Raw genomic sequence first — 27,306 nt, 5'->3', positions numbered from 1 at the left:
GGAATCTTTGGAATTCCTTTCCGATTTCTGAGGGGTGTAGTAGGCACAATAGCTTTAGGGTATACAGCTTGTGCATTAACTTGGGGGGTCCCCCTTTCCCTCACACTCGTGCCTGGTATTCTTCAATCTATTTTGCCAACTGTTCAACCCTCAGTCACCAGTTCAGACGAAGAGGGGTTATATGCTTGAGTAACCAGACTGAACCTGGCTTCCCACCGACTGGGGTGGAAGGGATTATAGCGTACTGGGCCCGGTGCCTACATATTGTGGCGGTCGGGTCTGACGATGCCCGGGCTTGCCCTTGGCCCACCCGACGAGCGGCAGTGGAGTAGGCCAGGGGTGCAGGTCCGTTCTGCGGCAGTCTACCGCCAGGCGGTCGCAGACGACTTCTAGTCACTTCCTCGGTACTGCAGGATCGGGCAATGGCACGGGGAAGGGGCAACCTCGGGGGATGGACCTTCTAAATCAACACACTGACTCGGTCATGTACCATATAAGTAGGACCTGGTTTATTCAGCTCTGGTCGCCTCGACAGGCGAAAACGTCGCCTTAACAGGGGCCCAACTTATAATTACCTCCGATTATGTTTGCATACCTTGTAAAATAAATCCATATAATTACGAGACGGGTATTGCCTTTATTGGGTCGCCTAATAAGGTTTAAAGATCGGGTGATTGGCTGGAAAAATCTTCAACGTAGAACGGGACTTCTGACGGGTACTGACGCGGACTAACTAATAACTCACAGGAAACTGACTCGTACTGACGGGATTGACTGGGAACTGACTCAGGACTGACGAGAAACTCACCGGGAACTGACTGGAACACTCACTCCGGACTGACGTGGAACACGTACGGGACTGACTTCTGAAACACGGAACTGACGTGGAACACGCGACCGACTTGGAACACGCAACTGACAAGACCCACTTTCCCGCCACCGCACGCGGTTTTTATAGCTGCGCGGCCCGGGCAACATTAGCATAAATTAGATAAATAGAGGGCGTCCTAACGCCTTACCATAATTTCGCCACAATATGAAGCGAAATGTGGGACAGAGAGAACCCCCCCGCTTTGTGTTGGTCATTGTTATATGGTTATACTGTTATCTAAGCAATTCTTTTCAGACATCTAGGGGGATGTGTTAAGTGACAATGGGCCTGAGTGTGTATAGGGATAGGACTTGTTGGGGGGTACACCTCTGTCCCATTTCGTGCCTGGTATAGGTGCATGAACTGCCTGTAATTTGATGTGACGCTTGATGCACATCAACGTAGCAAACTGAATGATGATTGCAGAAATGTTGCGCCTCATACAAGTTTCACCATAGACCTGAAGGAGAAAAATACAATGGACTGCCAGTTCCAGCGGGCGCGTGTCGATCTTGCGTCAACCGGAAGTGCCGAAGTTACCGGCACAGACAACTTCCGTTTTGCTGTTTTCCGTATATTAAATTGTGCATGCAGCACAATGTGTAACACAAAATACCCAAAATGACATAAATTTCCAGGTAATGATTGTGCAGTTGAGTTTTTATTGTATACCGAATATCATAACACACTTGTATATGTCTATCTTATCCAGGCGTGCCCATTTTGCTATTTTATCCACGAAAAACATGAAAAATAAAGAATTCCAAGGCAAAATTACGCGCGCAGCGACGCGTGACGGTTGCAATCGTTAATTGCACGTGAACACCTATTCAAAGGTCAACCGGAAGTTTCCTGTGCCGGCACCTCCGGCCGACGGAATGCGTATACATGTACATGCAATGCACGGGGCGCCCCCAGGAGTTGTATTTTCCTCCTCTAGGTCTATGGTTTCATCAGGGAAACCACATCTAGATGAAATACACTGAGTCGGGAGCTAAAAATAAGATAAGAACACAAACGACGATTGATCCCTGATGATATTATATCACTAAAAGCTAATGTGTGAAGTCTTGCACTGATGTAATGCACTGACTGCATATTGCAATAACAAGGAGTCTCAGAACCTGCTCCCAATCCAGTAAAGTGGTGTTTAAATAAAGTACACACTATCTAATGGAGGGCAGTGACAAAGGAAAAGAATATTGCAACTCACGGCCTTTGTCATTCGGGGTAAATAGGAATTCCTTTTTGCGCACAGAGTAATAAATGTAATTCGAAAAAAAATAGTGACAAATAATTCCGAGGATACTTGCATCGTTGCATCGTTCTCAGCATTTCCAGATCGGTACAAAGCGAATTGGCATTATTCCATTTGCATGTATTTTAAGGACCCCTGTATAAACCTCATACGAACCAAGGTTTTATTGCATTTTGATACAGTGGGATGGTTTTCATTATTACGTTTTCAAACCAAGCTACTGTATGTCACATGATATTTCGTTTCACCCATAATTCTGAGTAGCTTGCCTTGGGCTTTGTTAAAATACAACATTTAAAATATAGTAAAATGTATTTTCAATAGATATAAATCCCATTACCAAATATCTGGGTTGTATTATTTACTAAAATGACACAAAAATTTGGAGCAATATTTCTTTTGAACCTTTAAAGAGCTGGGTTACATCGGACCATCTCAAAGCTGAGGAGTAGTGACGAATTCTGCTCCCCTAGAATTTGTCCGTCCAATGTCTAATTTTATTAAAACTTGGAATGCACATAAAACAGTCTCTTTTAAATACAAATATGGAGTTTAAACTCAAGTTGACAGAAACATTTACTGTTACGGTCACTTGAAATTGAAGATCGCATGCGCGCCAGCCCGCGTGCATCGACTACAGGCGCCTTTCCATAGTGCGTCGACGCTTGGGTTGTGTAAGGTTGCGTATCCAAACGAACGTATCCGAACGCAACGTGCACGTGTGTGATGTTAATGGTTAATGTTAAAGTTTAAACACAATAATCGAATCGTGTACGTACTGCACCCCAAAAAAGGAAATATGGAAATGCGCCTTACTGCTGAGGAAAAATACACACGCTGGCCGAATAGAAAACAGTTCCATTTTCACAAAATTGGTTTCAAAATTACTGTAAGAAGTTACTAAAAAAATCCTAAAGGCCCGGCTCGAAAATATGCACAGCAGCAATCCCGGAAAATATAACACATTTTAGTGTTAAGGCAAGTCTGAACATAGGCCTATGTACATGTATCTTTTTCATTTTGAAATAAATTGGGAATTACCTGGGGAAATTGTTATACTCGTTCGAATTGTCAAAATTTCAATAAAAAGTTAACATACAAAATTCTGAGTTAAATTGTTTTTAAAGTTGTGTAGTTAAGAAACAGAGAGGCTTTATTGTTTTACCATGGACAGCAGACATTTTAAAGGAACAAAGGACTCGCTTTCTCCTATTCTCTCCTGTTTTTATAAGTTAATCTTTCGTTAAAAGCAGTTCTCGAATGTAAGTATGTGGTTAGTCCATTGTTTCAAAATTAAGACCTGCTTTCTCTTTGACTGTACCCGAGAAACAGCTACTGCGTTCAAATTAATCACCATATTAGACAAGACAAAATTACTGAAGATTTATTGCGAGGTGATTTAATCAGGCAGATTCCTTGCTATCAAACAAAATTAGCAGAGTACTAAATTTGTCATCAGATTTTCATCACTAATTTTCATATCAATGCTAAAAGGTGATTTGTTTCAACGTTGCCATTCTCCTCGCTATTTCATACCTCCAGGGTCACAAGAGAATTCGTCACTCCCGTCGTCACAGTCAGGGAACGTATTGCACACGAGCTCAGGCGTTATACAAGTCCCAGAGCTACATTTGAAGTCATTTACACCGCACAAATCAGCATCTAAACAGAAAAAAAGGTGTTCCTTCTGAAGAACCCAGTAAAGGTTGATGTTTACATGTTTACATGCATCGCAACATACACCTGAAAACGATGTTCCTTCCAATCATACGTCTATTACTAGTTTTTATTATACCGTGGCGAATTTTACGAAATCTGAACGCAGTCTGAAAATTAACAGGTGTGGGCTTTGATGGCTGAGGACTGTTGAGGCCTCACACGGTAAAACCCAAGCGTTGAACTTCTAAAAGCAAATTAAACGCAAATCTGTAACACTTGTTAAACATTTTGACACGTTTATAAATAAACACATACGACATGTTGATATACTGAAGACACTATTTCATTTAATAAACGTATGTGTATGAGTAAATATATGGATGTGTTTAACATGTGTTAAGTTTTTTTAAATAGTTATTAATTATAAATCAGTTTGTGTGCTTATCATCAAACCCGTTAGTGTGTTTATTTTGGTGATATTTTTCGCATTTCCGTATTTTCAATCTTACCTGAAGCAATTGTGTATCTGATGAAATTAATGTACTGCGACACTCTCGTGAAAGCGGTGGGGCCAGTTTGTCCGCATCTATACGCAATATTAGCAATGCCAACCATCTTCCACCGGCCATCCGTGCCTTGACAGACCAATGGACTTCCACTGTCACCCTGCACACAAAGGTAAGGGAAAATCAGTCTCAAATAGTGAGGCTGAAAACAATTAATGCCCAAAATGAAAGTTGAATATTTCTAATGTTTTCAACAATGTATGTCATGGGTTATGAGCATTTAATAACAATGAAAAAACAGGCAAAATACGCCACGGGGCTTGTTAGATCTTTGTTAATGATCAGCGAAATTGACAAAAAGTGTAAGACCACTCTTCAATTAAAATAGAGCTAGCTATAAACTAGGCATTTTAGACAAAGATTGTATGCTCTATGGAGTAATACAACTAAAGATGAAGCAAGAAGCAATATCACAATTTGGACGCAAATAAAACCGATTTCATTCACCGAGTCAAACCGATAATCAGATGTGTGTATAAACAGAACGTATACAAACCCTGTCTTTGCTGCAACATTTGAATAAAAAGAAGTAGGCCTAATACCAGAAAAAAGTAGACGGTGCAGACGATCAGACGTCACTGTTAATAAACAGGGCATTAATGCACATTACTGATATTAGGAACCTGGTAATAATATAGTATCGTATTATGTGTTACGTGTGCTACGCTAATAAGTTAGCCTCAAGTCGAACGTGCAGAGGTGTAGGTTTTCCTTTGAACAGAACTTACTTCAAGACTACAATTTTAACTTGCACCTGCATTAAATTACCGTAACTTATCAAAAATAGATCTGTTCTAACATGAAACAGACACAAATAAGGGGGGTGGGGAGAGAAGGTAGGCCCTAACAGTTTTATTACCAAGCAAAGACATATGCATAGGAATTTCCATATTCCTCGCGTAATACACTATGGAAGCCACCTCAATCGAACTCCTTTTTTTCTTAGCTCTAAAAGAGTCGTCTTACAGTCCTCCAAACTCGGCTGTCCCATGCCAATTTTTGAAACTGGGCATGCATTTAAAGAGAATCATTATCAATACATGTGTAACCCAATCTAACCATGCAGGAAGCACACGCATGGAGTTTAATACTCTGGCACTTCTAAACGCCCAATGATCATCGCCGCCCGGTCAGCCGAATAACAGAAAACATCCCCGGAATGCCTGAAAAAAATCCCTAATGTTAGACCTACTTTTGTTGTCATGATTAAACATTTTTATCTAATATACTATCCCACTATCTATTTATTTCATTTTGTCCCTCCAAAACACCAGTTTTCAAAGATTTTGTACAAACTTGGATAAGACTAGCCAACATCATGTTGACAAATACTGGAAAGCTAACTTCATAATGAACAACATCCGCTGCTTTATCACAAGGAGTGATCATGAGATCTCATAAAATCACTTTTGTGTAAATCTATCAATAAAAATGATTTAAATCAAACCAAAAATCATATAAATTTGGCAATTTTTCCCAAAATAACTCCAGCAGAAAGCGTTAGACGGGCAATAATTGCACACGAACATTTAGTGCACACGACCTAACACTATCAACTGCGCAAGCATTAAATTTGATTCTGTTGTGAGATAAGCACCAGCGAAGACATGGATATTCAATTTCCTTCAGTATACAAAATTTTAAGAATGCAAATTACCAGCCAAAAATTGCGGTAATGATCGTAGGGTACAAAGGGATGTGAAACAGATGGTGACGAAAATACCACGCATGACACAAAGCGTTAATTGGCCAAATTTTGTATCCTGGCAGTTCAAACTCCTTGTTTCATTCCTTCGTGGTTTTGCGCAATGCTACGAGCGTGCACGGCCTTGTGCATTCAGTACACCAGTTGGTAAGTACACACTGGCTGACTGGTCTCGGGAAAATGCACGTTGCGCGAGAATAGTACATCTGATTGTCAACAAATTGGTTTCAAAATGACAGTAAGTTATTACTGGATAAAGGTTCAGTGCCTAAAAAAATGTATTGTTATGATATTTGAAAAAAAAGGGGCAGCTCTTTTGGGTGCCTACTGTAATATATTATCTGCATACTGTGCATAGAGGCGTTTTGCTATAAACGCCCAATTTATTAATGGTGGTAAACAGCCAGTCTCATCAGATGCAGTATTAGTGAAGAGGTTCCACCTACGTTACAGGTTTTGTTGGGTTCGTCTCCGATCCCGGCACATATCTGACTTGATGAGACAAATAGTCGTCCACGAGTTCCAGTGTTGTTGTTACATTGCTCCCAACCCAATAGCGGGACACGTGCTTCTTTCAAGATGGGAGAAATAATCCCTGGATACGGAAAAACGTACAAGATTTTAAATGTAAGGACGGGCTATGTTCAGCCTATGGAATGCTGTCGAAGAGAATCTTCCCAAAGGATCGAACAAACAGATTTTGAGGGGCAAACTACTCATAATTATGTAAATTTGAATAAACTTTCGAATTCAGTTCAAACAGAAAGAAATACAAGAGATAGTAAACATCCAATTAAGTATTTCAAAAGAAAACTGCCCATCAAAATAAAGGATGGAAGTAACAGAGCAGACTCACTAGAACGGGACAACGGGTTCGAGGACGATGTGGTTGGTGAAAGTGTTTTGCCTCCCAATTGTATAGTCATGTACCTTCATATGAAGTTCGGCCCCAACCTATTGCATGGCACCTGTCGTAGACCTCAGTTTCATTGTCAGCAATTTGCAAGCAGATTGGTTGGATGGTTTCCGTATATCGTACGGGGGAGGCCAGTTTCAGGAGCGCGATGTCGTGGTAGTACCACTGATCGTCATATCTGGGATGATTAAATACTTTGCTAACCCTATGGACGTGTGGGTAGTTGAATGGAATATCCAAGGTCGAACTGCCAAATACTACGTGATGCAGATGGCTGGAAATAATCAACAGATTAATTTTACTAACCATGGATCGAATGTAAGCTTGGGACTTTGGTTAGCAATTGAAGGTATTTTTATTTAGATTCATCACACCTTCGTGGAAGGAATGTTTATACCTTTAGAAAGGTTCAAAGGGGGTTGGGAGCCTTCCCCAATGTTAAAGTTATCTGACCAAAGCCAATTAAAATGAGTTGTTGTACAACATCTTTCCCACTCCAAACGGAGTCTGCTTTAGAGGATATTAAAGCAACATGATGCATCATAGTGATTCCTCAGCCTCTGATCAGTAAAAGCCTCGTAAAACCAATGGCAAAGGCTGTTGCAGAGATTTGTGCTAGATCGGCACTTACAACGGATCAACAATTTAATAGAGATATCAGTTTCAACGGATACGAAAATGCATTAATATTTACCGATACAATTTCTCTCCATTTTGAACTTACGTGCAGTGTGCTGCTGTGACTGCCCAATATCTACTGATTAGTGATACTCCACATCCATGCGATCCACTAGCGTGTCGATATGAACCAATCCAAGGCCAGTTGGCAATGTGCGTCTGAGCTCCACCCACGATACGACTGAAAGGATTAAGAGAAGGCGAGGCCGCTGGTCGACGGCCACAGTCTCCTGCTTGTAACACATCTGGAAACGTATCCAAAGATAACCCATGAATAATTGGTAAATATAACAGTTTTCCATTTATCATTTGTCAATGATAACACCTGCTGACGTTCGGTTTTTTTTTCAGAGAGGCAATGATCTCCCAGTGTTGGTATTTAAAATATGAAACCTCTCTGTCCTTAGTGTGCGCGTGTACACCTACGTGTGAATTTATGAAACAGCTTTCACAAAGTGGTCGCTTAATTAATGCAATGTACTTGCATTTCAGTTTGTTAAGACGGTCAAGGCAGAGAGGGATCTAGCTTTCAGGAAAGGGGAGGGAAGGTGTTGCTGGGCGTACTGAAGGGATGCCCTGCTAAGGGGATCCACCAGAAATCGGTGTAATTATATATAGATGGATAGATGGAAGGCGCAATCCTGGTCCAGGATTTTTTTTTTGGTAGACCAACTCATAATCTTCATTTTCACTGGTAATGCCATCTAGTCTGCAGTTGAACGGGGGGTTGCAACCCCCTCCCCCCTAGATCCACCTCTGCAAGGGTGGATTTATGAAACATTTCACACCTAAATAAGTGGATTAAAGGATTCACGTGCGAATGTGTATGGAGACTTTTAGTGTTTCAGTTCCCTTGTCGTTGTTCTGTGCCACAGAAGCGAAAGAATTAGTTCAGCCAGCCTTTCTGTTTCTCATTGGTACGGGGTTACACACTCTAATGACACCTGTTGCTTTCAATGTGCAGGGAACGAAACAATATCAACGAACTGATCAGCTTTCGACGCGATGTTCAGACCCCAGAGCAAATGTAATAGGTGACGCAAACCTTGGCCAACTCACCTTCGCTGTTGTAAAAACAACCATCTGAAGTTGACAGGACTCCACGGTCTGGATATACATCACACGGCAAAGTTGTAGTGTTAGAGTTTCTGTCGAGGCCGACACATTCCAAAGCTCTCGTGCATAATGTGGCACAGACTCTTCGATCAGAACCAAACTGAGGACACTCCGGGAAGAACGACATACACAGAGCAAGTCTCTCGCTATTGGTGCAGTTGACCGTGAGTTGAGGCAGATGTTGAGTAATGAGGTCATTCGCTTGTCGATGGGATTTCACGAAGTCGTTCGGGAAGTAGGTGGTATTGTAAGTCAGAATAGCTGAGCACACTTCACTCTGAATTTCCACGCAGTAGGCTTAATGAAACAAGCACGTGTCATGGTAAAATATATTGAACCTTTTATACTGTGGAAAAAACAAGCGTAGAATCTCCTGCAATGGTTGCCAGATCCCATTAAGATCTCATTGGTTTGCAGAATACGGAATTCTTTGGAGAAGAAATTGAACAAATTTTTACCTACCAGCATTGCAGGTAACTCCTTCATCTGAATAATCCAGACAATCTGGTACACCATTACATTCCACATCGGCTCGACTCACGCAGATGCTATCACGACACAGGTAATCATCCCCACTGCAATCTACAAAACAAACTTCATCCGTAGGGCTTTATTATCTCCATTGTAAGGCTGAATTAATACTGAAATATGAGTATCTTAAATGTAAGTTTGATAATTTAATAAGCAATTTTTTTCAATCAATGTAACAGATAAAAGACATTATTTGCCCCCTAAGCATTGACCATGGGGCTAATATAAAAACTTGCTTTCAAAAGTTCCACTCAAGTTCCTCCCTCCTGCACTTTTAAATCCTAAAAACTCAGATTATTACTATATACCGAAGAGATAATACATCTGACTTCATTAAAACATAAAATGTCCAATGTCTTTTCTTTTTTGTGTAATGTTTGTTCATTCTATCACAATTTTGCACTCGCAAAAATTTACAGAAGTAAATTCAAATCTGAATAAATTTTTTTTGCAAGGCAACATTAAATAAATATAAAAAATAAATACCACCAATATTGTACACAAAGACCTCCTCACGACTTGTAAATATATAACTGACCAAAAAATGCATAATCCTACGATTTCAAATTCTTTTACAGTGAAAAGGCGTACCACAACCCTTTTCGTCATCGCCGTTTGGACATGTAATCCTTCCATCACATTTGTCAGATTCTTGAAAAATGAACGGAAATGCCTCACACTCAACGAAAGCTGGTTGAAAGTAAAGACAAAGAGGAAATCTGGCGTTTAATGTCGATCAATTGACCAATCAAAGCAAGTATGTATTTATGTTGCACACCCTCAAGACTTGACAGACATAAGTCAATACATAATTATATTATAAAATGGAATTTCACGTTTGTCAGAGAATGGAACATATCATTGAGGAGTTGTATTTTCTTAAAAAGGGAATAAATTGACCACCGTCAGTAGCAATAATTTTGGTCACAATTAATTGCTCATTTTTGTATGTTCAAACCAATTTTAGGGGAACGAATTAACAAATTGCGCTTAGTTACCTTTTTCGCAGAATCTTCCTACAAATCCTTGGGAGCAAAGGCATCTAAAATAACCACTTGGGAATAGCATACAGGTTCCATTGTTCTGGCAGAAGATGCTATCACAGTCTGCAGAGGAAATCACAGTTACAAAAATTCTCTGAGCTTTGAAACAATATGACATGTTCTGTTTTCTCGACAAAGGTTGCACACACAACCGCCATCTTCAAACTTAAAATACTGACATCCATTTTGCAGAGCCATACTTTCGTGGGCTGTCTCGTGGATCTGTTGACTCAAGTTCCTCAGCCTATTGGTTGACAAAGCGAGTCCCCTAAGCAAGAAACTCTAGCCTTATCCCAACCCAGATTGGAAGAGACAGTATGTTTTGCTTGGTTGCTGGTATTGCCTTGAATGACCACATCGAGCTGTGCTCCCCAGAGACCAATAAACGACGGTCTGAAGGATGTAGCCATGTCTGGGCCAGATGGGCAAGTGAAATTGAAACAAATATCCCTTAGGAAAATCGCTATTGTGAGCCTCTAGCTTGATCAAGAGAGGACGGAAAGTTCTTAGCAAATTTAAGGAGGCTCGTTTAGTCGGAACTGAACTTCGCTGGCTCACGAACGACTTTTAAATGCACACGTTTCGGTCGTATGGCTACCAACAAAATAAACAATCCTGACAAACATGGCTCTCTTCAACAGATGACGGGGTGCTTCTGCTCGTGGCGGATTGTTCGATAGCGTTTGAATTTTGTAATTTTGAATTTCACGGATCACAAAGATTTTAAAGATAAAATGGTAAATTAAATAAAGTCTATTGCGAAAATACATGCTAAACACTTCCAACTTCGAAATTGGCTCTGAAAAGTAATTCAATTATTAAACCATGACAATCGAACAAATATCATCTGCATTCATTTATACTTTCTTACCACACAAGAATATTAAGCGTCAAAACTCGAATTTCGGTAGAGCTTAAATATTGACAGTCATACTTACCACAGGATATTTCGTCGCTTGTGTCAATACAGTCGTAATACCCGTCACATCGTAAAGAGTCACTGACGCAAACCGAATGGCCACAGTCAAGTTCACCGTCAGAACAGGTCAATGTTTCTAAATAAACAATATGTACACAAACTGAAAGTATTCATGCATTTAAATCGTTGACACTCTGAGAGGAGGTGTTGTTATAAAAAGGACTGATTAACGTTTGATCCAGTAAGCATAAAAGGATAAAAGTATCTAGATTGCTCAAGAAGAAACGCTGGCATCTCTGATGACTTTAAAGTGTTTTTTATTGTTTTATACCAGAACCTGAAAACAATTCGAACTTGCCCGAAATGTTGTTGGCAATGATTCCTCAAGGGCACGTATAGTGAGTAAAAGAAGATGAGAAGAGATACGAGATGACGTGAGATGTGATTGGATGAAATAAGAAAATTAAAGGTTGAATTAAAATACAACCGTTAAAAAGCCATGAATGTTTTTAAAATTGTTAGATAAAGGACAAACTAACAATATCACACTGAAAGTGAAAAATAAATGAAATAAAAAATGCATAACAAATATCACAGGCAGGAATTATACAGTTAACATCTACAGCCAATCCAAACTACAGAAAACACCTAAAACAAATATCCTTATTGCACCAAGGAATAAACATAATTCTAGAAACTGTTTGGTTGCGTGGAAGAGGAATTTAAGGCCAGATAGTGAATATTTCATTTCACGGGAGGCTGGCAGGGGTGATTTACATTATTATATTTGAGTTTATTAAAATGAGTTACATATTTCATTGTGTCTCTCATTAAGGGGTTCAGTATTTCCCATAGACGGAGTCTTGGAGTGGGTAGGTCATCTTTCTTAACAAGTCGCCCCGGTGTATTCCAGCACGTATATGCACTAGTATGACTTGTGCCGTCTTTTTAAAAACTGTTAACTCGATTTTGCCAAAAATTGGAATTCCACGTCAAATCTGAACACTATATCGTCCATGTATGTGTATTTGTACATAGGGCAAGGAGTGGTCAGGCTGTTAATCTGGACAAGGAAATCTTTAACCAAAGAGATTAAAATTGATAACAGTCGATAGAAATGAATACACAATGTATCTACTAAGATTAGCTTACCATTGGATGGGACACTTCGCGCCAACAGAGTAAACCCAGCGTGACTGACACTCCCATCCGATGTGAACCTCAACCACATGGCGTTCTGATTGGACAATAGTTCAGGTGGTTTATAAGACCCACTCCAACGAAAGAACCTACTGGAGAAGTTGGCGCTATCTGATCCATCACCAGCTTCAAGGAAATCGAAACCACGCTCCGTGTTGAAGGCAACGAAAGTGATGACAATTTTCCTGTTGGGCATGGCTTGAAGGATCCAGACGAGACGTGTATGGTTTTGGTAGCTTGATGGATAGGATGGCGAGGTAATTTGAGACTCATTCACACTCACAAAGAAGGTTTCTGCAAGATTCCAAATTATTTCGACTATTTCAAGAAATTCAAAAACCCATGTCGCATTTTGGTGTGAAGAATGCCTAAGTAGCTCTTCGTTGGAAAGGATTTGCACATGAACAATGAAACGCTATCTACCAAAGAGAACAAAGTTATGTTTGCAGTGTAACATAACCTTTCAAAATCAGCATTACACTACAAAAAGTTTTTTAAATACCAGAAAATACACTTCTAAACACTTCCCTGATATTGGCTTGTACACAATCATAAAAAAAGAAATTCGACTTAAGTTTAATTAGCTCCTAAATATGTTTACAAAGTCTGAGTGAGTTTGTGTTAAATTGCTAAACACAATTCATACAGTGCATGAAAGACACATTTTTTAGCATATACCTGTTTCACATACAATGCCTTGAAACCCAGCAGGGCAAGCGCAGCTGAAATCGAATCTCCCGACTGGCTCACATGTCCCGTTGTTCAAGCAGGAATTAAATACACAGCCTGGTTGGCAGGGTAAGATTTAAAAAGGTAAATTGCTAAAATGTTTCTGTTATTTTTGTTAATCGCCTTCTTCCTTAATACCGTTTGTTTCATGCAACTGCTATTCATTTTAGACAAAGCTTCAATTAGTGGCATTTATAGTACTATAATGCACAGTTAGAAAAAAAACACTTATAATTTGATGTTTCTTTTACATCTTGTCTAGTGCTGCAAATTTCGTTTTCCTCAAAAGCATGAAACGTTAATATACATTTCTTACCTGTGTCATTTTGAATCAACACATTGTACTTGCGGGTTCGTCCTTTGGAATGAATTTAAGCTATACCAGTTTGGACGAGGTTCATTCTACAATTCTGCTCTAAGAGTCTGGAGACAAGACAAAGTCTAACATAGATGCAATCCATGTTGCCAGCTCAATTCAATTCGACTCACTTCGATGTCACATACTCGAAGTCATCATAGGAAGACTTTTTAGCATGATCCTTGCATTTTAGCTCCAAAATTACAAGGGAGTCAGCCGCAATTTATTTTTCAAAACTGTAATAATAGTCGTAAGGACTGACTGAAAAGAAATATACCCCGAAAGGAGCTTGAAAAAAAAAACAGACTTGGGCAAAACAACCAAATTACAACGACTGTTTTTAGCAATGGGAAAATGGCTTCTCAACAAATATCTTCTGATAGTATCTGAGGGCGAGCCCCTTTCTACAGCCTCTTGAATATAAACTATGTAATTTACCACTTGAGGAGACGCTTCGAGCCCACAAGGAAAACCCACTCATGTTGACACTCTGATCTGACATGAATCTCAGCCACATGACGTTCCCGACGGACAAGAGACGAGTTGGCAGATTGCTTCCACTCACGCGGAACAAAGCTGTGGAGGAATTTGAAAAATTCCCCCCATCCCCGGCCTGAAGGAAATCGTAACGACTCTCCGTGTTGAAAGCGATGAACTCAATGAGAATCCTCCAATTGCCTACCGTTTGGATTATCCAAACGACATCCAGATTGTTCGGGTAGTTGTTGGGATAGGATGGAGAGCTTACTAGGGTCGACTCGTTCGTTCCAAGATTGATGGTAATCAACTCTGTGACAAAATGTAACAAAGAAGTGTCATGTAACAACAGACCTTGCTAAAGGAATGTACTTTGTGTTGTAGTCACATTTCTGAAGCAGAGCAGGAACATTAAAAAAAAATTCATGGTTTGCACAGTAATTAGGCTCATAATACAACTGAAACTTTCATTTCTAATATATGACCTAGGCCTGGCAAAGTTGTAACTTTTAACTGTGTTAACTGAAGCTACCGTACACCCTTCCAATACGATCGGCTTGCCAAACCACCGGCGGAAACCCGCTAGATCAATTCAACCACGCTGGACTGCTTGATAGTTGGTAATCGATTTTCAAGCAGTCATGCAGTGGCCATCACAATGTAGATGGTCGTGTGATTGTGTGGGGGGTCACGGTGAGTCCTATCATATCGCGTCCGGTGGCGTGCGCACTACCCCCCTCACCCAGTGACATCATATCTGGCCCCATCGGATGCAAAAATAGCAGCATGTTTAATCGATTTCACTTGATTGTCACCTTTTGAAAAAAGTTGACTGATTTTTCCCTGCGCACCTCTAAATACTCCATACTTACGGTGGCCCGGTGAACAAATCACGTCGGAATTAGTGGGGTGTGGGATTTGTTCAATTCATTGCCTCAAATGTCGCTTTGACAACTGAGCTAAGGAATGGAAGTCAAATCTCTCACCCTTTTCACACCTTAAGCCTCCAAAACCGGCAGAGCATTCGCAGGTGAAACCGGTCCACCCGACTGGTTCACATGTTCCGTTGTTTAAGCAGGAGTTGACACAGCCTACAATTATTGGAAAACAAAGCACAGGTATTCATAATGATGTTTGGTTTTGTGTTTCGCGACGACAATGAAAGCAAGCGTTGCAGTCGCACGAAATGAACACCCCAATCAACATGGCGCATTTCAACCGATAAGGGGGTGTTTTGCTCATGTAGGATAGCTGAATCAAGCCAGTTTCTTGAAAAGCTGCACCCGCTTTCACTAAACAGCTCAAATGCCATTCATTCACAAATTTGTTGAGTGGATTATGAAGAAAACTTCCTTTTAAAGAATTTGCCCGTTGCATATTTTGGAGCGCAGCTATATTAATTTGACTGCATGATTCTACGTCTTTACCGTCTACTTTACGATCTTGGCAATCGATTCTTTAAACTGTGCAGAGAGGCCTCACCCTCCATGCAAATCCGAGGTTACACTTAAGACTCTCCTTAAAATATGCGCTATGTATGACGATCACTTCTTTTTAGTCTTGAGATAAGACTCGACTACTCGGTGTGTAACTGAGTCAATTCAATCAACATACTGCTGTAAACTAGTCGATACTTTGTCTCGAGAACACAATCCGACTTACACACACTTGGGAATCAGACGAAAGCCAAAGTTTATTGTTACTGATATTCAAAAACACAGGCGAAAAAATACCATCTGTTTGGAAATATGTTGATGACTCAGTTGGGGCAGATGTTTGACTAGTTGGAGGTGTTGGTTGATAAGTCGGCAGATTAGTTGGTGCTTCACTAGTTGGATCAATTGGTGGTTCAATTGGACCATCAGTTGGTGCACTGGTTGGTGATGCACTCGGAGCCACAGTTAGCGCCTCCTCAGTTTGCGTGTAAGGCTGTAGCGTAGTCGTAGAATCAGTCGGTAGTACACTTGAAATATCGGTTGATCCTACACTTTGTGGATGAGATGGTTGATCAGTCGGTGCAGCAGTCGGTGGATGTGTTGGGTCGGTAGTTAATGGATCAGTCTGTTGGTCAGTCAGTCTAGCAGTTGATGGATCGGTTGTGGAACCTACAGATTGCGGTGGTAGAGTTGTTTCAGACACACCAACGAACGGCGATTTTATGTTTGCTGTGAAAGAAATTTTAAAAAGTAAAAATAAAACAGATAAAAACCTTAAGTAAGGTTTAGTGACAATATTCTTTTGCGATTGACTCACTAAGTCAAATGTAATAATTACGGCTGACACTTCTTGCTTGGTTCTGAATAGTACCTCCATTGATTATGATCGAGATGAACCGAAGGCCACCACAGCACCCAAGTTGACTGGTCAAGCTCTCGAGGAGGCTCTGAACGTACTCGACAAACGTGTCTAAGACTGCCTTCAAGTCCGAGGGGTTTTGAGAGGCAGGAACGACGGCTTGTCTGAAGCGACTGAGGACGGTGGCAAGGACGCTTCCATTTCTACATCAACAGAGAGGAAAGAAGTCGAGTTAAACTGTTGGTTATGAGCAACGTTTTCCTGAAAGTGATTTTCTCTGTCACAAAATGATTACATCAATGTAAAAAAACCAAAAAAACATAATTATCATCTTTTCCAGCGCAACTGGATTGAACTCTGGAGATAACACTAACCTTTTTGTATTAATAATGCACAATTTACTTATTTTTTTTTACTCTGCACTTAATCTACGACGAAATTTTCAAAGAGTGGATATTCACGACGCTTGTTGATGTCAATCCGTTTCCTTTTAATGTGTACAAATACTTTTCCATATTCTGACTGTTTAGATATTTTATCTGAACCAGTTAAATTTTTACGACATATCTTTGATGACATACAGCTTTTCTCATTTGTGACGTTAACGTTCTGTACTTCGTATAAATGCGCTACATTTCCATGATTCACATTAAGTAAGATTTGAAGCTTTGCATGGTGGGAGTGTTACACACAAAAAAAGGGTTTGCGGGTACACCATGTGCGGAATTTGTTGATGTGCTTGGAGCGTCTGATGGAAGTTCGCTCCAGGGACCTAACTTGTCGTGCTGCTTGCTCCCCGTAGAGCGAAGTTAAGTAAGATTTGAAGCTTTGCATGGTGGGAGTGTTACACACACAAAAAAGGGTTTGCGGGTACACCATGTGCGGAATTCACATTCACATTATGATTCACATTACTAAAGTCAGTGAGACAATCACAGTGAAAAACATCACAGAGTGCCCGACTCGACGTGATTTTCTTTAACTCACCGGAAGCCAACAACTTTCGAGCCTTCATACGCACTACTCGTGTCACTGTTCATGAATATGCTGTCAATCTGCAATGACGACAGGTTAAAAATGTCACATTTAAAATTTTTCTTCTTCTCGACGCACTCTTAACTTCGTACTCCAATCGCTGGAATTTTCAAAGTCAGTCATTTCCTTTATGGCCCATGGTTAACCTCAGGCAAACCATAGGATTTGATCTCTGACTCCCTTCGGTAATGGTTCGGGAAGTAAAAAGGAAAGTTGCCCTCAGAGGAAAGGTCGAAACAGAGGCATTGTACATATAACGATCACTTTCCATCATCAGATCTGTGCAGACCATTGATGGTGGGACAGTCAGGGAAAAGATTTACCGTTGTAAGAATCATGGCTTCTAGCTCTTTGTAACCTGCCGAAGTGGGGTAGTAATACTCTTCTTTGAATTTCTGGTCGATTTCTAAGGTCAAATTCACTTCAACGGGACCTGCGGGGAGAAACAAACGAGGAAAACTACAGCTGTAGAAAATCGTGGTGTGAAAGGCTACATATTTCCTCATGTTATGATAAAACTAGAAACTCCATGGAAGATTTATGCTTATGAAGTTTAAAGTTGAATTAAGTTTAACAATTTGACATGAAAGAAATGAAACAAAATGTCAAACTCTCTCGTCAGTCACCGGATAAAAACCATCACCCTACGAAAATATTATATTTACCAACATCTAAATGTGCTGCATGACCATTTAAAGTATGCAATCTACAGAAAGTTAGAAAAAAGGTAAAAAGGGTTAGTAGTAACACTCTACTGATAACAGGGAAACATACCAATCACAGGTGTTTCAAATGTGGCACTGTCGGGAGCAGGCATAGGCCCATCTACATTTTAAATTAAATAAAATGATTAAAAATGATTTACAGAGACAAATAAAAGCTTATGACAAGGTGCTTTCAACCCCAAGAGTGTCATACTGCAATGCCGTACAAAGAAATACGTCGATGCTTTCAGAAACATAAGTATTACGCTTTTATCAAGAAGTAATTTCTGCCAGTTTGACGTCATGCATTTGAAGATTCATAATCAGGTTGAACCCCAAGACAAAAAAATGAAAACGATATATTTTTCTCTATCAATATAAGCGTTGCCTGAGCAGTTAAATAAAAAAACGCTCACCAATGGAGGGTCTCTTGGTAGAATTTGCGACAAAAGGAGACCAAATGGTGAGAATAAGCCCCAGCCCGACGGTGAGCAGAACAGCGGAGATAACCACAATCAACGTCGCCCCGTTGGTGACGTTTCTTCTTCCGTCTTTCTTGCGTGTCCTTAGTTTTTTCCAAAGACGAGCCACGGGTCCTCCAAGGTGCAATGGGGTGTTCTGCCAGGTAGGTTCCCCGTGGTGGTCTTTGTTTCGGAGAGCGTCGGGGCTACCCTGAGGGCAGTGAAATTTAATACAGAATTTGGAGGGCTTACAAGAAGAAAATAACAATCACTGCCTCCATCACCTGATAAATGTTTAAAATTAAACTTTGCACTGGAAGAATTTCTGCAAATGATTTGTCACTTCAAACCAGGGCTGGCCAAAATTTGTATCCGAATCGAGCAGAAGTACCTTCTCATCGGTTGAAAAGAGCGGTATTGGCGAGGAGCTTGCACTTTGTAGGCAGTCACGTGACCGTAATTAGTCCACCAGTGAAGCGCAGTTCCCACCAAAGAAACCTCCGTTGCTCGTAAAATTGCGTCTTCTTTAAATTGCTTCCCACTGAACTCGGGGCGGATTGTGCGCTAGATTCACTGTTCACTATGGGCCCTTTTGGACTATAAAACGCACTCTCCACGACATGAAATTTGGAAAGATTACCCAAAAGTAGAATAAAACTGTCGTCATAACCATCCACTCAGCAGTATAAGTAATTGTCAACTAAGGGTGGAATTTACGTATAATTTGAACAACGTTTAAAAACGTTCCCGTACCGTTTAAACATTTGGTCGTCTTAAAACGTGCCACCGTATTATTGTAAACCTTGAGCACAACAATTGTCGACAATGTAAATAGTTGACAAGTTCTGGCGATGAATTCATGGTATTCCTTTGATATGACCGACCAGTAAACAAAAACGTTCCGAAAACCACTACATTATACAGGCATCAATTAAGAAAAGAACTCCAGATTGTGCCAATCAACCGTTAAACCTCTCAAAGGGGCGGCTCCGTTTAAACGTTTGGGAAAATCTTAAACGGATTTGGAACTTTTTTGTGAAATGTTTAAACGTGTAAATGTCCCACACTCATGTCCAAACAAATTGGGTTAAAAATACCTACCACAGACTGTTTTATACAAATGGACACTTTCCCATGGAGCCAGTGGGGGCCCACTGTGCATTGACCAACATAGGAAAGTCAAGTAAACAGAGTCTAGTTTCATAAGATTCTCCCGCCGCGGCTTTTGTTTCCACAGCTGAGCCACACAACAACCCGTGACTTTGCATGGCAGTGCATTATCCCGAATCTCACAGCGGCGCCAGCCTAATCTCGAACCAGATACTGAAATTTGCACCATGCCGACAGAATGTGGATTTCCTTCCAACAATTTCGCTCCGGTTTGCAAAAAGAACCATTGACTCGTAGTCTTACAGGGTGCACCCCCTCCCCCATAAAGAAATTCTCAAAGACAACAGTGATAACTCCCTATACTTCAAAATTATCTTAAAAATACTCACAACTCTTAGAGGTGTCTAGGCTGGACAGAAAAATGATGTTTGACAAGTCCTCTTTCATTTTCCTTGCAATTTTAGTGGGTTGATCAATGAAATTATGAAAACTTCTCACCAAAGCAGATCGTCCCTAATATGAAGGAAATTTCCCTCCCCACAAAAGAAGCAGTTTTTGAAAATGCATCCCTCTGCAAAACGGCTAAACAGTGCCAATTTCAGACCCAGTTCACATGTGTCCAGGCTGGACAGAAAAATGATGTTCGACAAGTCCTCTTTCATTTTCCTTGCAATCTTAGTGGGTTGATCAATGAAATTTCGAGAAATTCTCACCCAAAATATACCATCCCTAATATGAAGGAAATTTCCCTGCCCGGAAAAGTAGCAATTTTTGAAAATGCATCCCTCTGCAATACGGCTAAATAGTGCCAATTTCAGACCCAGCTGTATCCAAATTGGTCAGAATTTAAAGCCATTAAGTCCAAGCCAGAGGTTCTGTGTTATTATATAATATTGTTTCAACTTGATTTCCCAACTTCATGGCTCTCAGGACTCCATAAAATAGAATGTTTTGAGTGTATAACCTTACTGATGCATGAAAGCCCTGTAGTGCCATCAAGTATTTGTTTTCGGAAAGTGAAGTATATTTTTTCAAGTTCGTTTTTACGAGATACATTTTTTCCAAAGTCCGTTTTTACGAAATCCATTCTTTCAAAGTTTATTTGTTACATTCTTCCTTCACGCGGTTTTTTTCGACAGTCATGCTGCTAGACCTTCTTCGTCTATAGTTTAATTTGGGTATAAGTTATAATGAAAATATAGCTTGTCTCTTATTTAATGACAACATAAACATTAGTAAAAGACACCTGCATCGCAAGCTCCGTGGGCTGGGATTGTTTTGGCGAAAGGACTATTCAGACCTTTTTGGTGTAGCCTGCTTTATTGAACGCGGGTTGGAGAAATCTGGGCAGCTTCACGGATACAGGTGGATGCATCTACGTTGCATTCAGAACGGTCTTAATGTAAAAAGGGACACAGTACGTCAGCTGCTATGTTTGTTGGATCCCGAGGGCGTGGAAGAAAGATCAAGGAGACGTCTGCGGCGACGAATCCACCGCGGTAGAGGTCCGAACTTCATTTGGCATATAGACTCAAAGAAAGAGTTAAAACCATATGGAATATGCATAAATTGCTGCATTGGTGGATATTCGAGAAATGTACTTTAGGTTGAAGAATACTCTACTAACAGTGACCCTAATGTCATCGCTGGTTATTTCAAACAAACAGTTCTTTGGGGATGCCCAAGGGTAATTAGGGCCGACCTTGGAACTGAAAACAGCACAATCCGTGTTCAATTAGTATTTTTTTCAGCACAAACGGACATGACACATTTTCTGGAGCAAAAAAATTCATTCAAGGAAGTAGTCGGCGCAATCAGCGAATCGAATGCTGTCCCCCGAAAACACTGCCTGCAATTCTGGGTGAGTTTGTTCGAAGAGCTGAAGGACAATGGCCATTTTAGTGGTGACTTCCTTGACAAGTCGTCAGTCCAGTTTTGCTTTACGAATCTTGCCAAGGTATGTACTGTATCATTTTCTCCGAACTGAAATACTCCATTGAATCTGATGTGCATGCATTTGATCCGTTGAAACAAAGCCCAGAATGTCAGTTTCGGTGCACTTCCTTACAATGGATGGTCTCATGCGGTCCATGGGCTTGCATGCAAGAACCTCTGCAAAGATTTTTATCTAAAGTAATTGTCCAGTGTCATGTAGCTATATTGCCAACAGAGATAATGGACACTTTTTGCAAACCTGTTGTCACGCTGTCATTGGAGCAGGTTATACTATTAAAGTTTCATTTTTAGTATTCTTCTCCAAAAGTAGAAATCAAAATACTCTTACCTTTTCACTCCTCCTAGAAAGGACAATGTAACAAATGCAGAATATCAATTTTGTATGTTTTAGGTAGTACAAAGATTGATTGTCTCTTGGACAATTCTAGCCCAACCTAATTTTTTTTTGTGGGGAATGTGTCACCTTTTGGAATATTACCACCCAGGGAGCAATGGTGCAGCAGGTACACCTAAAGACCAATTGGGTTGGTGTTGGTTGAAGTGTTTGACCCTTTGTCCATACTGTTTCATCCTGTTTGACCACATGCTCACGGTATGGGGTCACATCATGATGTGATACTGTAATAATGCATGTACAAATATGTTTGGAAGTGTAGACAACAGATCACTGAAGAAAAGTAAAACTTCTTCACAGCTTTATTTTCCAAACAAGTGACTTGCAAAGACAACCTTATCAATTTACAATGAATACAATCAAACTGTATCTCCTTATGAGGATCGATGTGTTCAGAAGATTTAGCTATTTTATAACGATGCAAACTTTTATCAATATTAAATCTTAATGTCAATATAATGTAATGTCAATACCATGAAGTAAATACACATTTCATTGTGGCAAAAATGTTTCCAGGTGTACAAAGGTTTTTATCTGTAATGTGTAATTTTTATGTTGTCTCTGACATAGTTTGTGCTAAAGTCAAAAAAGCTTTTCTCCCACATTCTTCCACTGCATCAAGGGTTGTTGATGAGTCTGAGAAAACCTGTAGAGTTGTAATAAGCTATACAAATTTTGGTTTGAAATGTACAGCAAGTTAGGAGGGTGTTTTTCGTTGGGTCGGTATTATTTCCTTACCCTTTAAACTCGACTCAAAATAAAAGAACATACACATTTAAGACATGCCGGAACTCGGGCAATGAATGCCAAAGCACACGCGACACCCCCGACTCACGAAAATCTCGTAAAAGGCACATGGAAAAATATATGCCTTAAAACAAACTGGGAAAAAGATATATATCATAAAAACAAACTTGGAAAAAATATACTTCACTTTTTTCGAAAAAATATACTTGATGGCACTACAGGGCTTTCGTACTGATGAGCTCGGCAGAAATATTTCTGGCCTATTTACAGCGGTGCACCCCACAGCATCACTTTCAGTCCAGTACGGGCTAAATAGCACTGTCTGAACGAGAAGTAGACAAAAGGCAAACGCGTGGCATCCGAAAACTTTGCCAAGCGGAACGCTCGCTTTCGGTACTACTGTGATGCAAATATGCTGCTGAGTGTTGAGACCTCTACGGAAGTTGAGGTCTTTGTACGACAGCATTCTCAATCACGACTTGTCAAACTCAGAGCCAGTCTGGTATGTTGATAAATACATGTTTATCAGGCAAGTGGGCACAGGCCTCGGGGCAAATTTAGCAGTGAAACTATTGAGGGTTTTTCAATCATAAAGAGCATTTTCACACAAGTATCACAGGGTTTGACATACGTTGTTGTTTTTTTAAATTCGCATGAAAGCAATTTACTTCCAATTCAACCTAAGTTTTAACTTCCTAAGAAATAAACGATGACAGTTCATGTATAACTTTACGGAACAGATTATATCGTTTTAAAACCAACCTATCAGCACGTCCCAGATGATATTGCAAACCCATTTGGATTTTTCCAAACGAAACAATTTCCAACATTGACCGATGGATTGCTAAAAGTGAGCAGGAGCCACTGAAGTGTGCAAGTCTCTGTATATGACTTGTAATGCATGCACCGTGAAATCAAGTGCGAAAAATAAGATGTGCACCCTGCCGACGGGTTGAACAATTAAACAGCTTGAAACGGTAGTAACGTTCTCACATGCATGCAGATTACCGTGTACATAGCTAGCCAACGCTGGCCAAGGGCTCGAAATCATCTCTTGGCTATTCTTTTGTGAAGCTTGTTGGTCTGTTGTCGGCCTCCTTCTGGTAGCTGGAGACATTAGGGAGACTGATCTCTCCCTAAGGTTGAAATATTTACCACAGAATGTCTCCCTAATGACCCATTTGTAACAGTACTTGTAGCAATAATACAAATAATAACCTGAAATACACTGATTACTTCAGATTTCCTTTGTGATGTCAGTTTGTGTTAACTCTAGTTTTCTGAAGGCACTGTGTTTCATTGTTTCAGGAGACTTTGGTCTTCAAACTTTCAAAACCCAGGAGGCTGTCACTTGCTCTACGTAAGAGGTGTTTTCCAAACGTTTTGAGACTTTGTCAGGAGAGGCACTTATACTTGTACTTTATTCTTTTAATTTTTATATATCTTAATTATATCTCCATTGAGCATAACGATTTTTGTTATCCCAGTTTGATGGAGACGGCTGGAATAGCCCGTTGAATAAACCCTTCTACATGCCCCTTGTCACAGCTATGTAAAGATTAAAAATGCAGTCGGGACAAGAGGGCAATTTAAAGCTCGTTATGCCATCAGGTTTTGTGTCAAATTGGGTAAAATGCACAGAAACCTCTGAAATGCTCCCTCCTGCTTTGTTTCCAAAGCCGAGAGAGAGCCTCAGGGGCCATCATTATGAAGAAAATGAAGAGATGAAAGAGGCTATGACCAGGGTCCTAGACACCTTTACTTCAGATGATTTCCAGGGAGCCTTCAGAAAGTTGTTGGAGCGATACAACAAGTGCATTGAGGCGGGAGGATCCTACTTTGATAATAATTTCACACTTTTTTGAAAGACATAAATGTCTCTCCTGACAAAGTCACAAAATTTCTGGAATGCACCTCGTACTTTGGGAAGCGAAACCTACTGATTGAGTTCATTGTTTCTTCGTTTCATTGGAATTTACTACAATGTTTTCATATTTAATACCAGTACGTGTCTGAGACTTTTCTGGTAGAGTTTTTAACACGTGCTATAGACTGGTGGTTCTCATACCTGCAGGTGACTTTCTACTTAAAGATAATTTAAAAAACGAACAAAACAAACCAAAACCAACTTCAGTGTTATACACCAGACTCAATTACGAAATAGCCTTAACAAATGGCAATACCAGGCCAAACAACTCATCACCGATAAATAAATTGGAATGAACATTAATAATGAACTATTAATCAAACCATCCAGGCACGGGATTTCCCCCGCTTAACTCTATGAGCTACATCAGGAATGGCCCGTTGAACCTTCAGGGAACCATTACCATAGCCTGTCACCACGAACTATAACTATTGTCCTAGCACACACATTACATGACAGGTAAATTCCCATTGTCTGCAATACACTTACTGGCCCTTATGATAGTGCACGAGAAATTTTAGCCTGTGTCTGACGAATTCCCGTCAGAAAAAACCTTTTATTGTTTGCAAGAAAACCCCTATGCTGCCCTTGCTTAACATTTTCAACCCAGAGGTGGTCAATGGATTGTTTACATATATTTGACACCTAGCAAATGACATTTGGTGGTGATGGGTGCAGGTGGGCAATTTGACAAGTTTGATTTCCCCAATGTGTTGCGCACAAAGGGCTGTGAAAAAGTGACCTGAAGCTGAACTTAATTTCCCCCAAACATAACCAGCAGAGTAAGAAGCCTTCCAAATGGCAAAAAGTTTGCGCAGCCTAAGCCCTCATTTGCTCAAATCTCCTAACTTGATTGGTTGATCTGTATGCATAAATTAACTACTGGATCCTGATCACAACCCTGTGTTTCCTCCAGGTGAGTATAATAAATTTTTCGCCAGATTTCCTAACTGAATTCGGTGCCTTTTGGCATGGGCTGGAAGGTATTAAAATTTCCTACATTGTCGTGTAAGTTTTTCCACCTGATGAGCTGACAGTGCAGAATTCAGCATTTTCCGCTCAATCTGCCATGACATTTGTCCCCAACCAAACTTCACACAGCGACAAACTAGTTGCTAAAAGTGCACTGCCTCCATAGTATCAATTCTACGTTGGATTAAACCTTAAATTAAAAACAGTACGGTTTTGTGCAACGAAGTGCCGTGTACCGCTTGTAAAGTATAAATTTACGCGCACAACCCCACACCTTAAACAGAATAGCCACCTCCTGAATATTCATGAAAACGTTGCCACTCCTGTTCCTATTTGGCTGTTCCTGATCAGCTCAGGACCTTCGTTAGCACAAAATTTGCAGGGGTCATGTGCTGCAATTCTCCAGGGGCGAAACCGTATAGACATGGCATGCATGTACTGTGCATTGCCCAAAGCAGCTTGTGTGTACTTCGACACTGGCGTTCCAACAATGAAGATGCTGATTAAGGTAGGTCATAGGTCATTTCCTACTGTGAATAATTCTACATTGAAACTCTTTGTTAACTAAGTTACAAATCATGGGTCTTAAGGTTAATTTCATAGATATTGTTCCACCCATATCTGAATTAAAATACCAACTGAAATTATGAGAATAAAGTATTTTATCATTTAATGGTAGTGTCTTAATTTATTCATAACACATGCTTTTTGACTAGTTCATGTAGGCCCCAATTGTCACTGCTTTCGAGACCGTCATTTCTGTCCGAGTGCACAGCGAGTTTTCGTCACTTCTCTCTTCGGTTTCACCGATACTGTCTTTTGGGTTTCGAATCGTTTTGCTCCATTGTCGTTGTGTTCATCGCGTGCAAACGTAGAATTGAACTGTTTTTACCATGCAGATCGCATAAAATTGATTTTAGGGGGCCTAATCAATTTAGTTTTGTTCTATTAAATCATTATAGAGGTCGTAATCCGCTTAGTGTTGGATCTTCGTATAAAGGTATCGTCCTAGTGGCCTATGTCCTTTCAGATTCTTAAAGCTCAATTTTGTTAACCTGTCAACCGGTTACTAACAGTTTTTCCTGTTAACACTGCTCTGTGGCGACTACAACCATTTCTTGTCGAGTATACAAATATCGATAGGATACCTGTCTGGAGCTTTTTGACTTGACTTTGTTCACACACAGGGCTCTGATCTCCACGACGTGGAGTCGCAAGTCGGTGACCAGTTTAGAGGCTGAGGTACAAACACTGAAACTGCATACCATGTATATGATAACAGACATTCTAACCAAAAGTGACTGAGGGAGTTTGATAACCGAACAAACTTTATTGACATCCCGTGTGAGGTATGTCATTTTTTGAGGGGAGGTATTTGAATGTAAACCAACAGTAATCGTCACGACATGATCGACTTACCTCGTTTAGTTGGCCGCCTGTTTGCGTCATCGATGCAGGACCATTTACGCTGTCTCTAGAATCATTATCCATGTCTCTTCCAATCAATTAGGCCTTGTTCTGCATCCTAGTCCCCCATCATACAAGAAACTAACTGTAATGAACTCTTTGTGGAGCTAGTCCTGATTCAAAAATCTCACTATTACAGGGACACCACTGGTATTGATGGCTACGTCCTGATCGACTGTTGCATTATTTCGCACAGAATAATCACCCAGGCG

General features: G+C 40.3%; 1 protein-coding gene across 2 annotated transcripts; it reads right to left on the bottom strand.

The window, feature by feature from the left end:
- Positions 1-282: 282 nt before the first annotated feature.
- Positions 283-27,278, bottom strand: LOC110975370 (uncharacterized). Of its 2 annotated transcripts, XM_022227818.2 has the most exons (22): positions 27,047-27,278; positions 18,477-18,732; positions 18,131-18,181; positions 17,680-17,789; positions 17,309-17,376; positions 16,334-16,524; positions 15,760-16,191; positions 15,013-15,117; positions 13,988-14,338; positions 13,141-13,248; positions 12,415-12,756; positions 11,282-11,398; positions 10,299-10,406; positions 9,892-9,990; positions 9,232-9,363; positions 8,713-9,066; positions 7,700-7,898; positions 6,990-7,249; positions 6,506-6,654; positions 4,298-4,454; positions 3,666-3,791; positions 283-1,331 (listed from the first exon to the last, which is right to left on the bottom strand). In XM_022227818.2, the coding sequence occupies exons 1-22, from the start codon at positions 27,116-27,118 to the stop codon at positions 1,321-1,323; spliced, it is 3,798 nt and encodes a 1,265-aa protein (XP_022083510.2). In that variant the 5' UTR covers positions 27,119-27,278; the 3' UTR covers positions 283-1,320. The 2 variants fall into 2 exon arrangements, with proteins under 2 accessions (XP_022083510.2, XP_022083511.2); XM_022227819.2 differs by lacking the exon at positions 283-1,331 and having other exon boundaries at positions 1,874-3,791; positions 9,232-9,351.
- Between the last annotated feature and the right edge of the window lie 28 nt (positions 27,279-27,306).

This window comes from Acanthaster planci, linkage group LG02, assembly GCF_054643075.1.
Source record: "Acanthaster planci isolate LZ-2023a linkage group LG02, COTS_SCS, whole genome shotgun sequence".
In the NCBI taxonomy this organism is placed as follows: Eukaryota; Metazoa; Echinodermata; class Asteroidea; order Valvatida; family Acanthasteridae; genus Acanthaster; species Acanthaster planci.
This window is presented reverse-complemented; position numbering and strand designations above follow the sequence as displayed.

Coding starts and splice junctions, on each gene's coding strand:
- LOC110975370 (XM_022227818.2), bottom strand. CDS start 27,118: ATGGATAATGATTCTAGAGACAGCGTAAATGGTCCTGCATCGATGACG. Junction 10,407..11,281: donor AAGCGACGAAATATCCTGTG/GTAAGTATGACT, acceptor TTTCCTCTGCAG/ACTGTGATAGCATCTTCTGC. Junction 9,991..10,298: donor AGGAAGATTCTGCGAAAAAG/GTAACTAAGCGC, acceptor ACTTTCAACCAG/CTTTCGTTGAGTGTGAGGCA.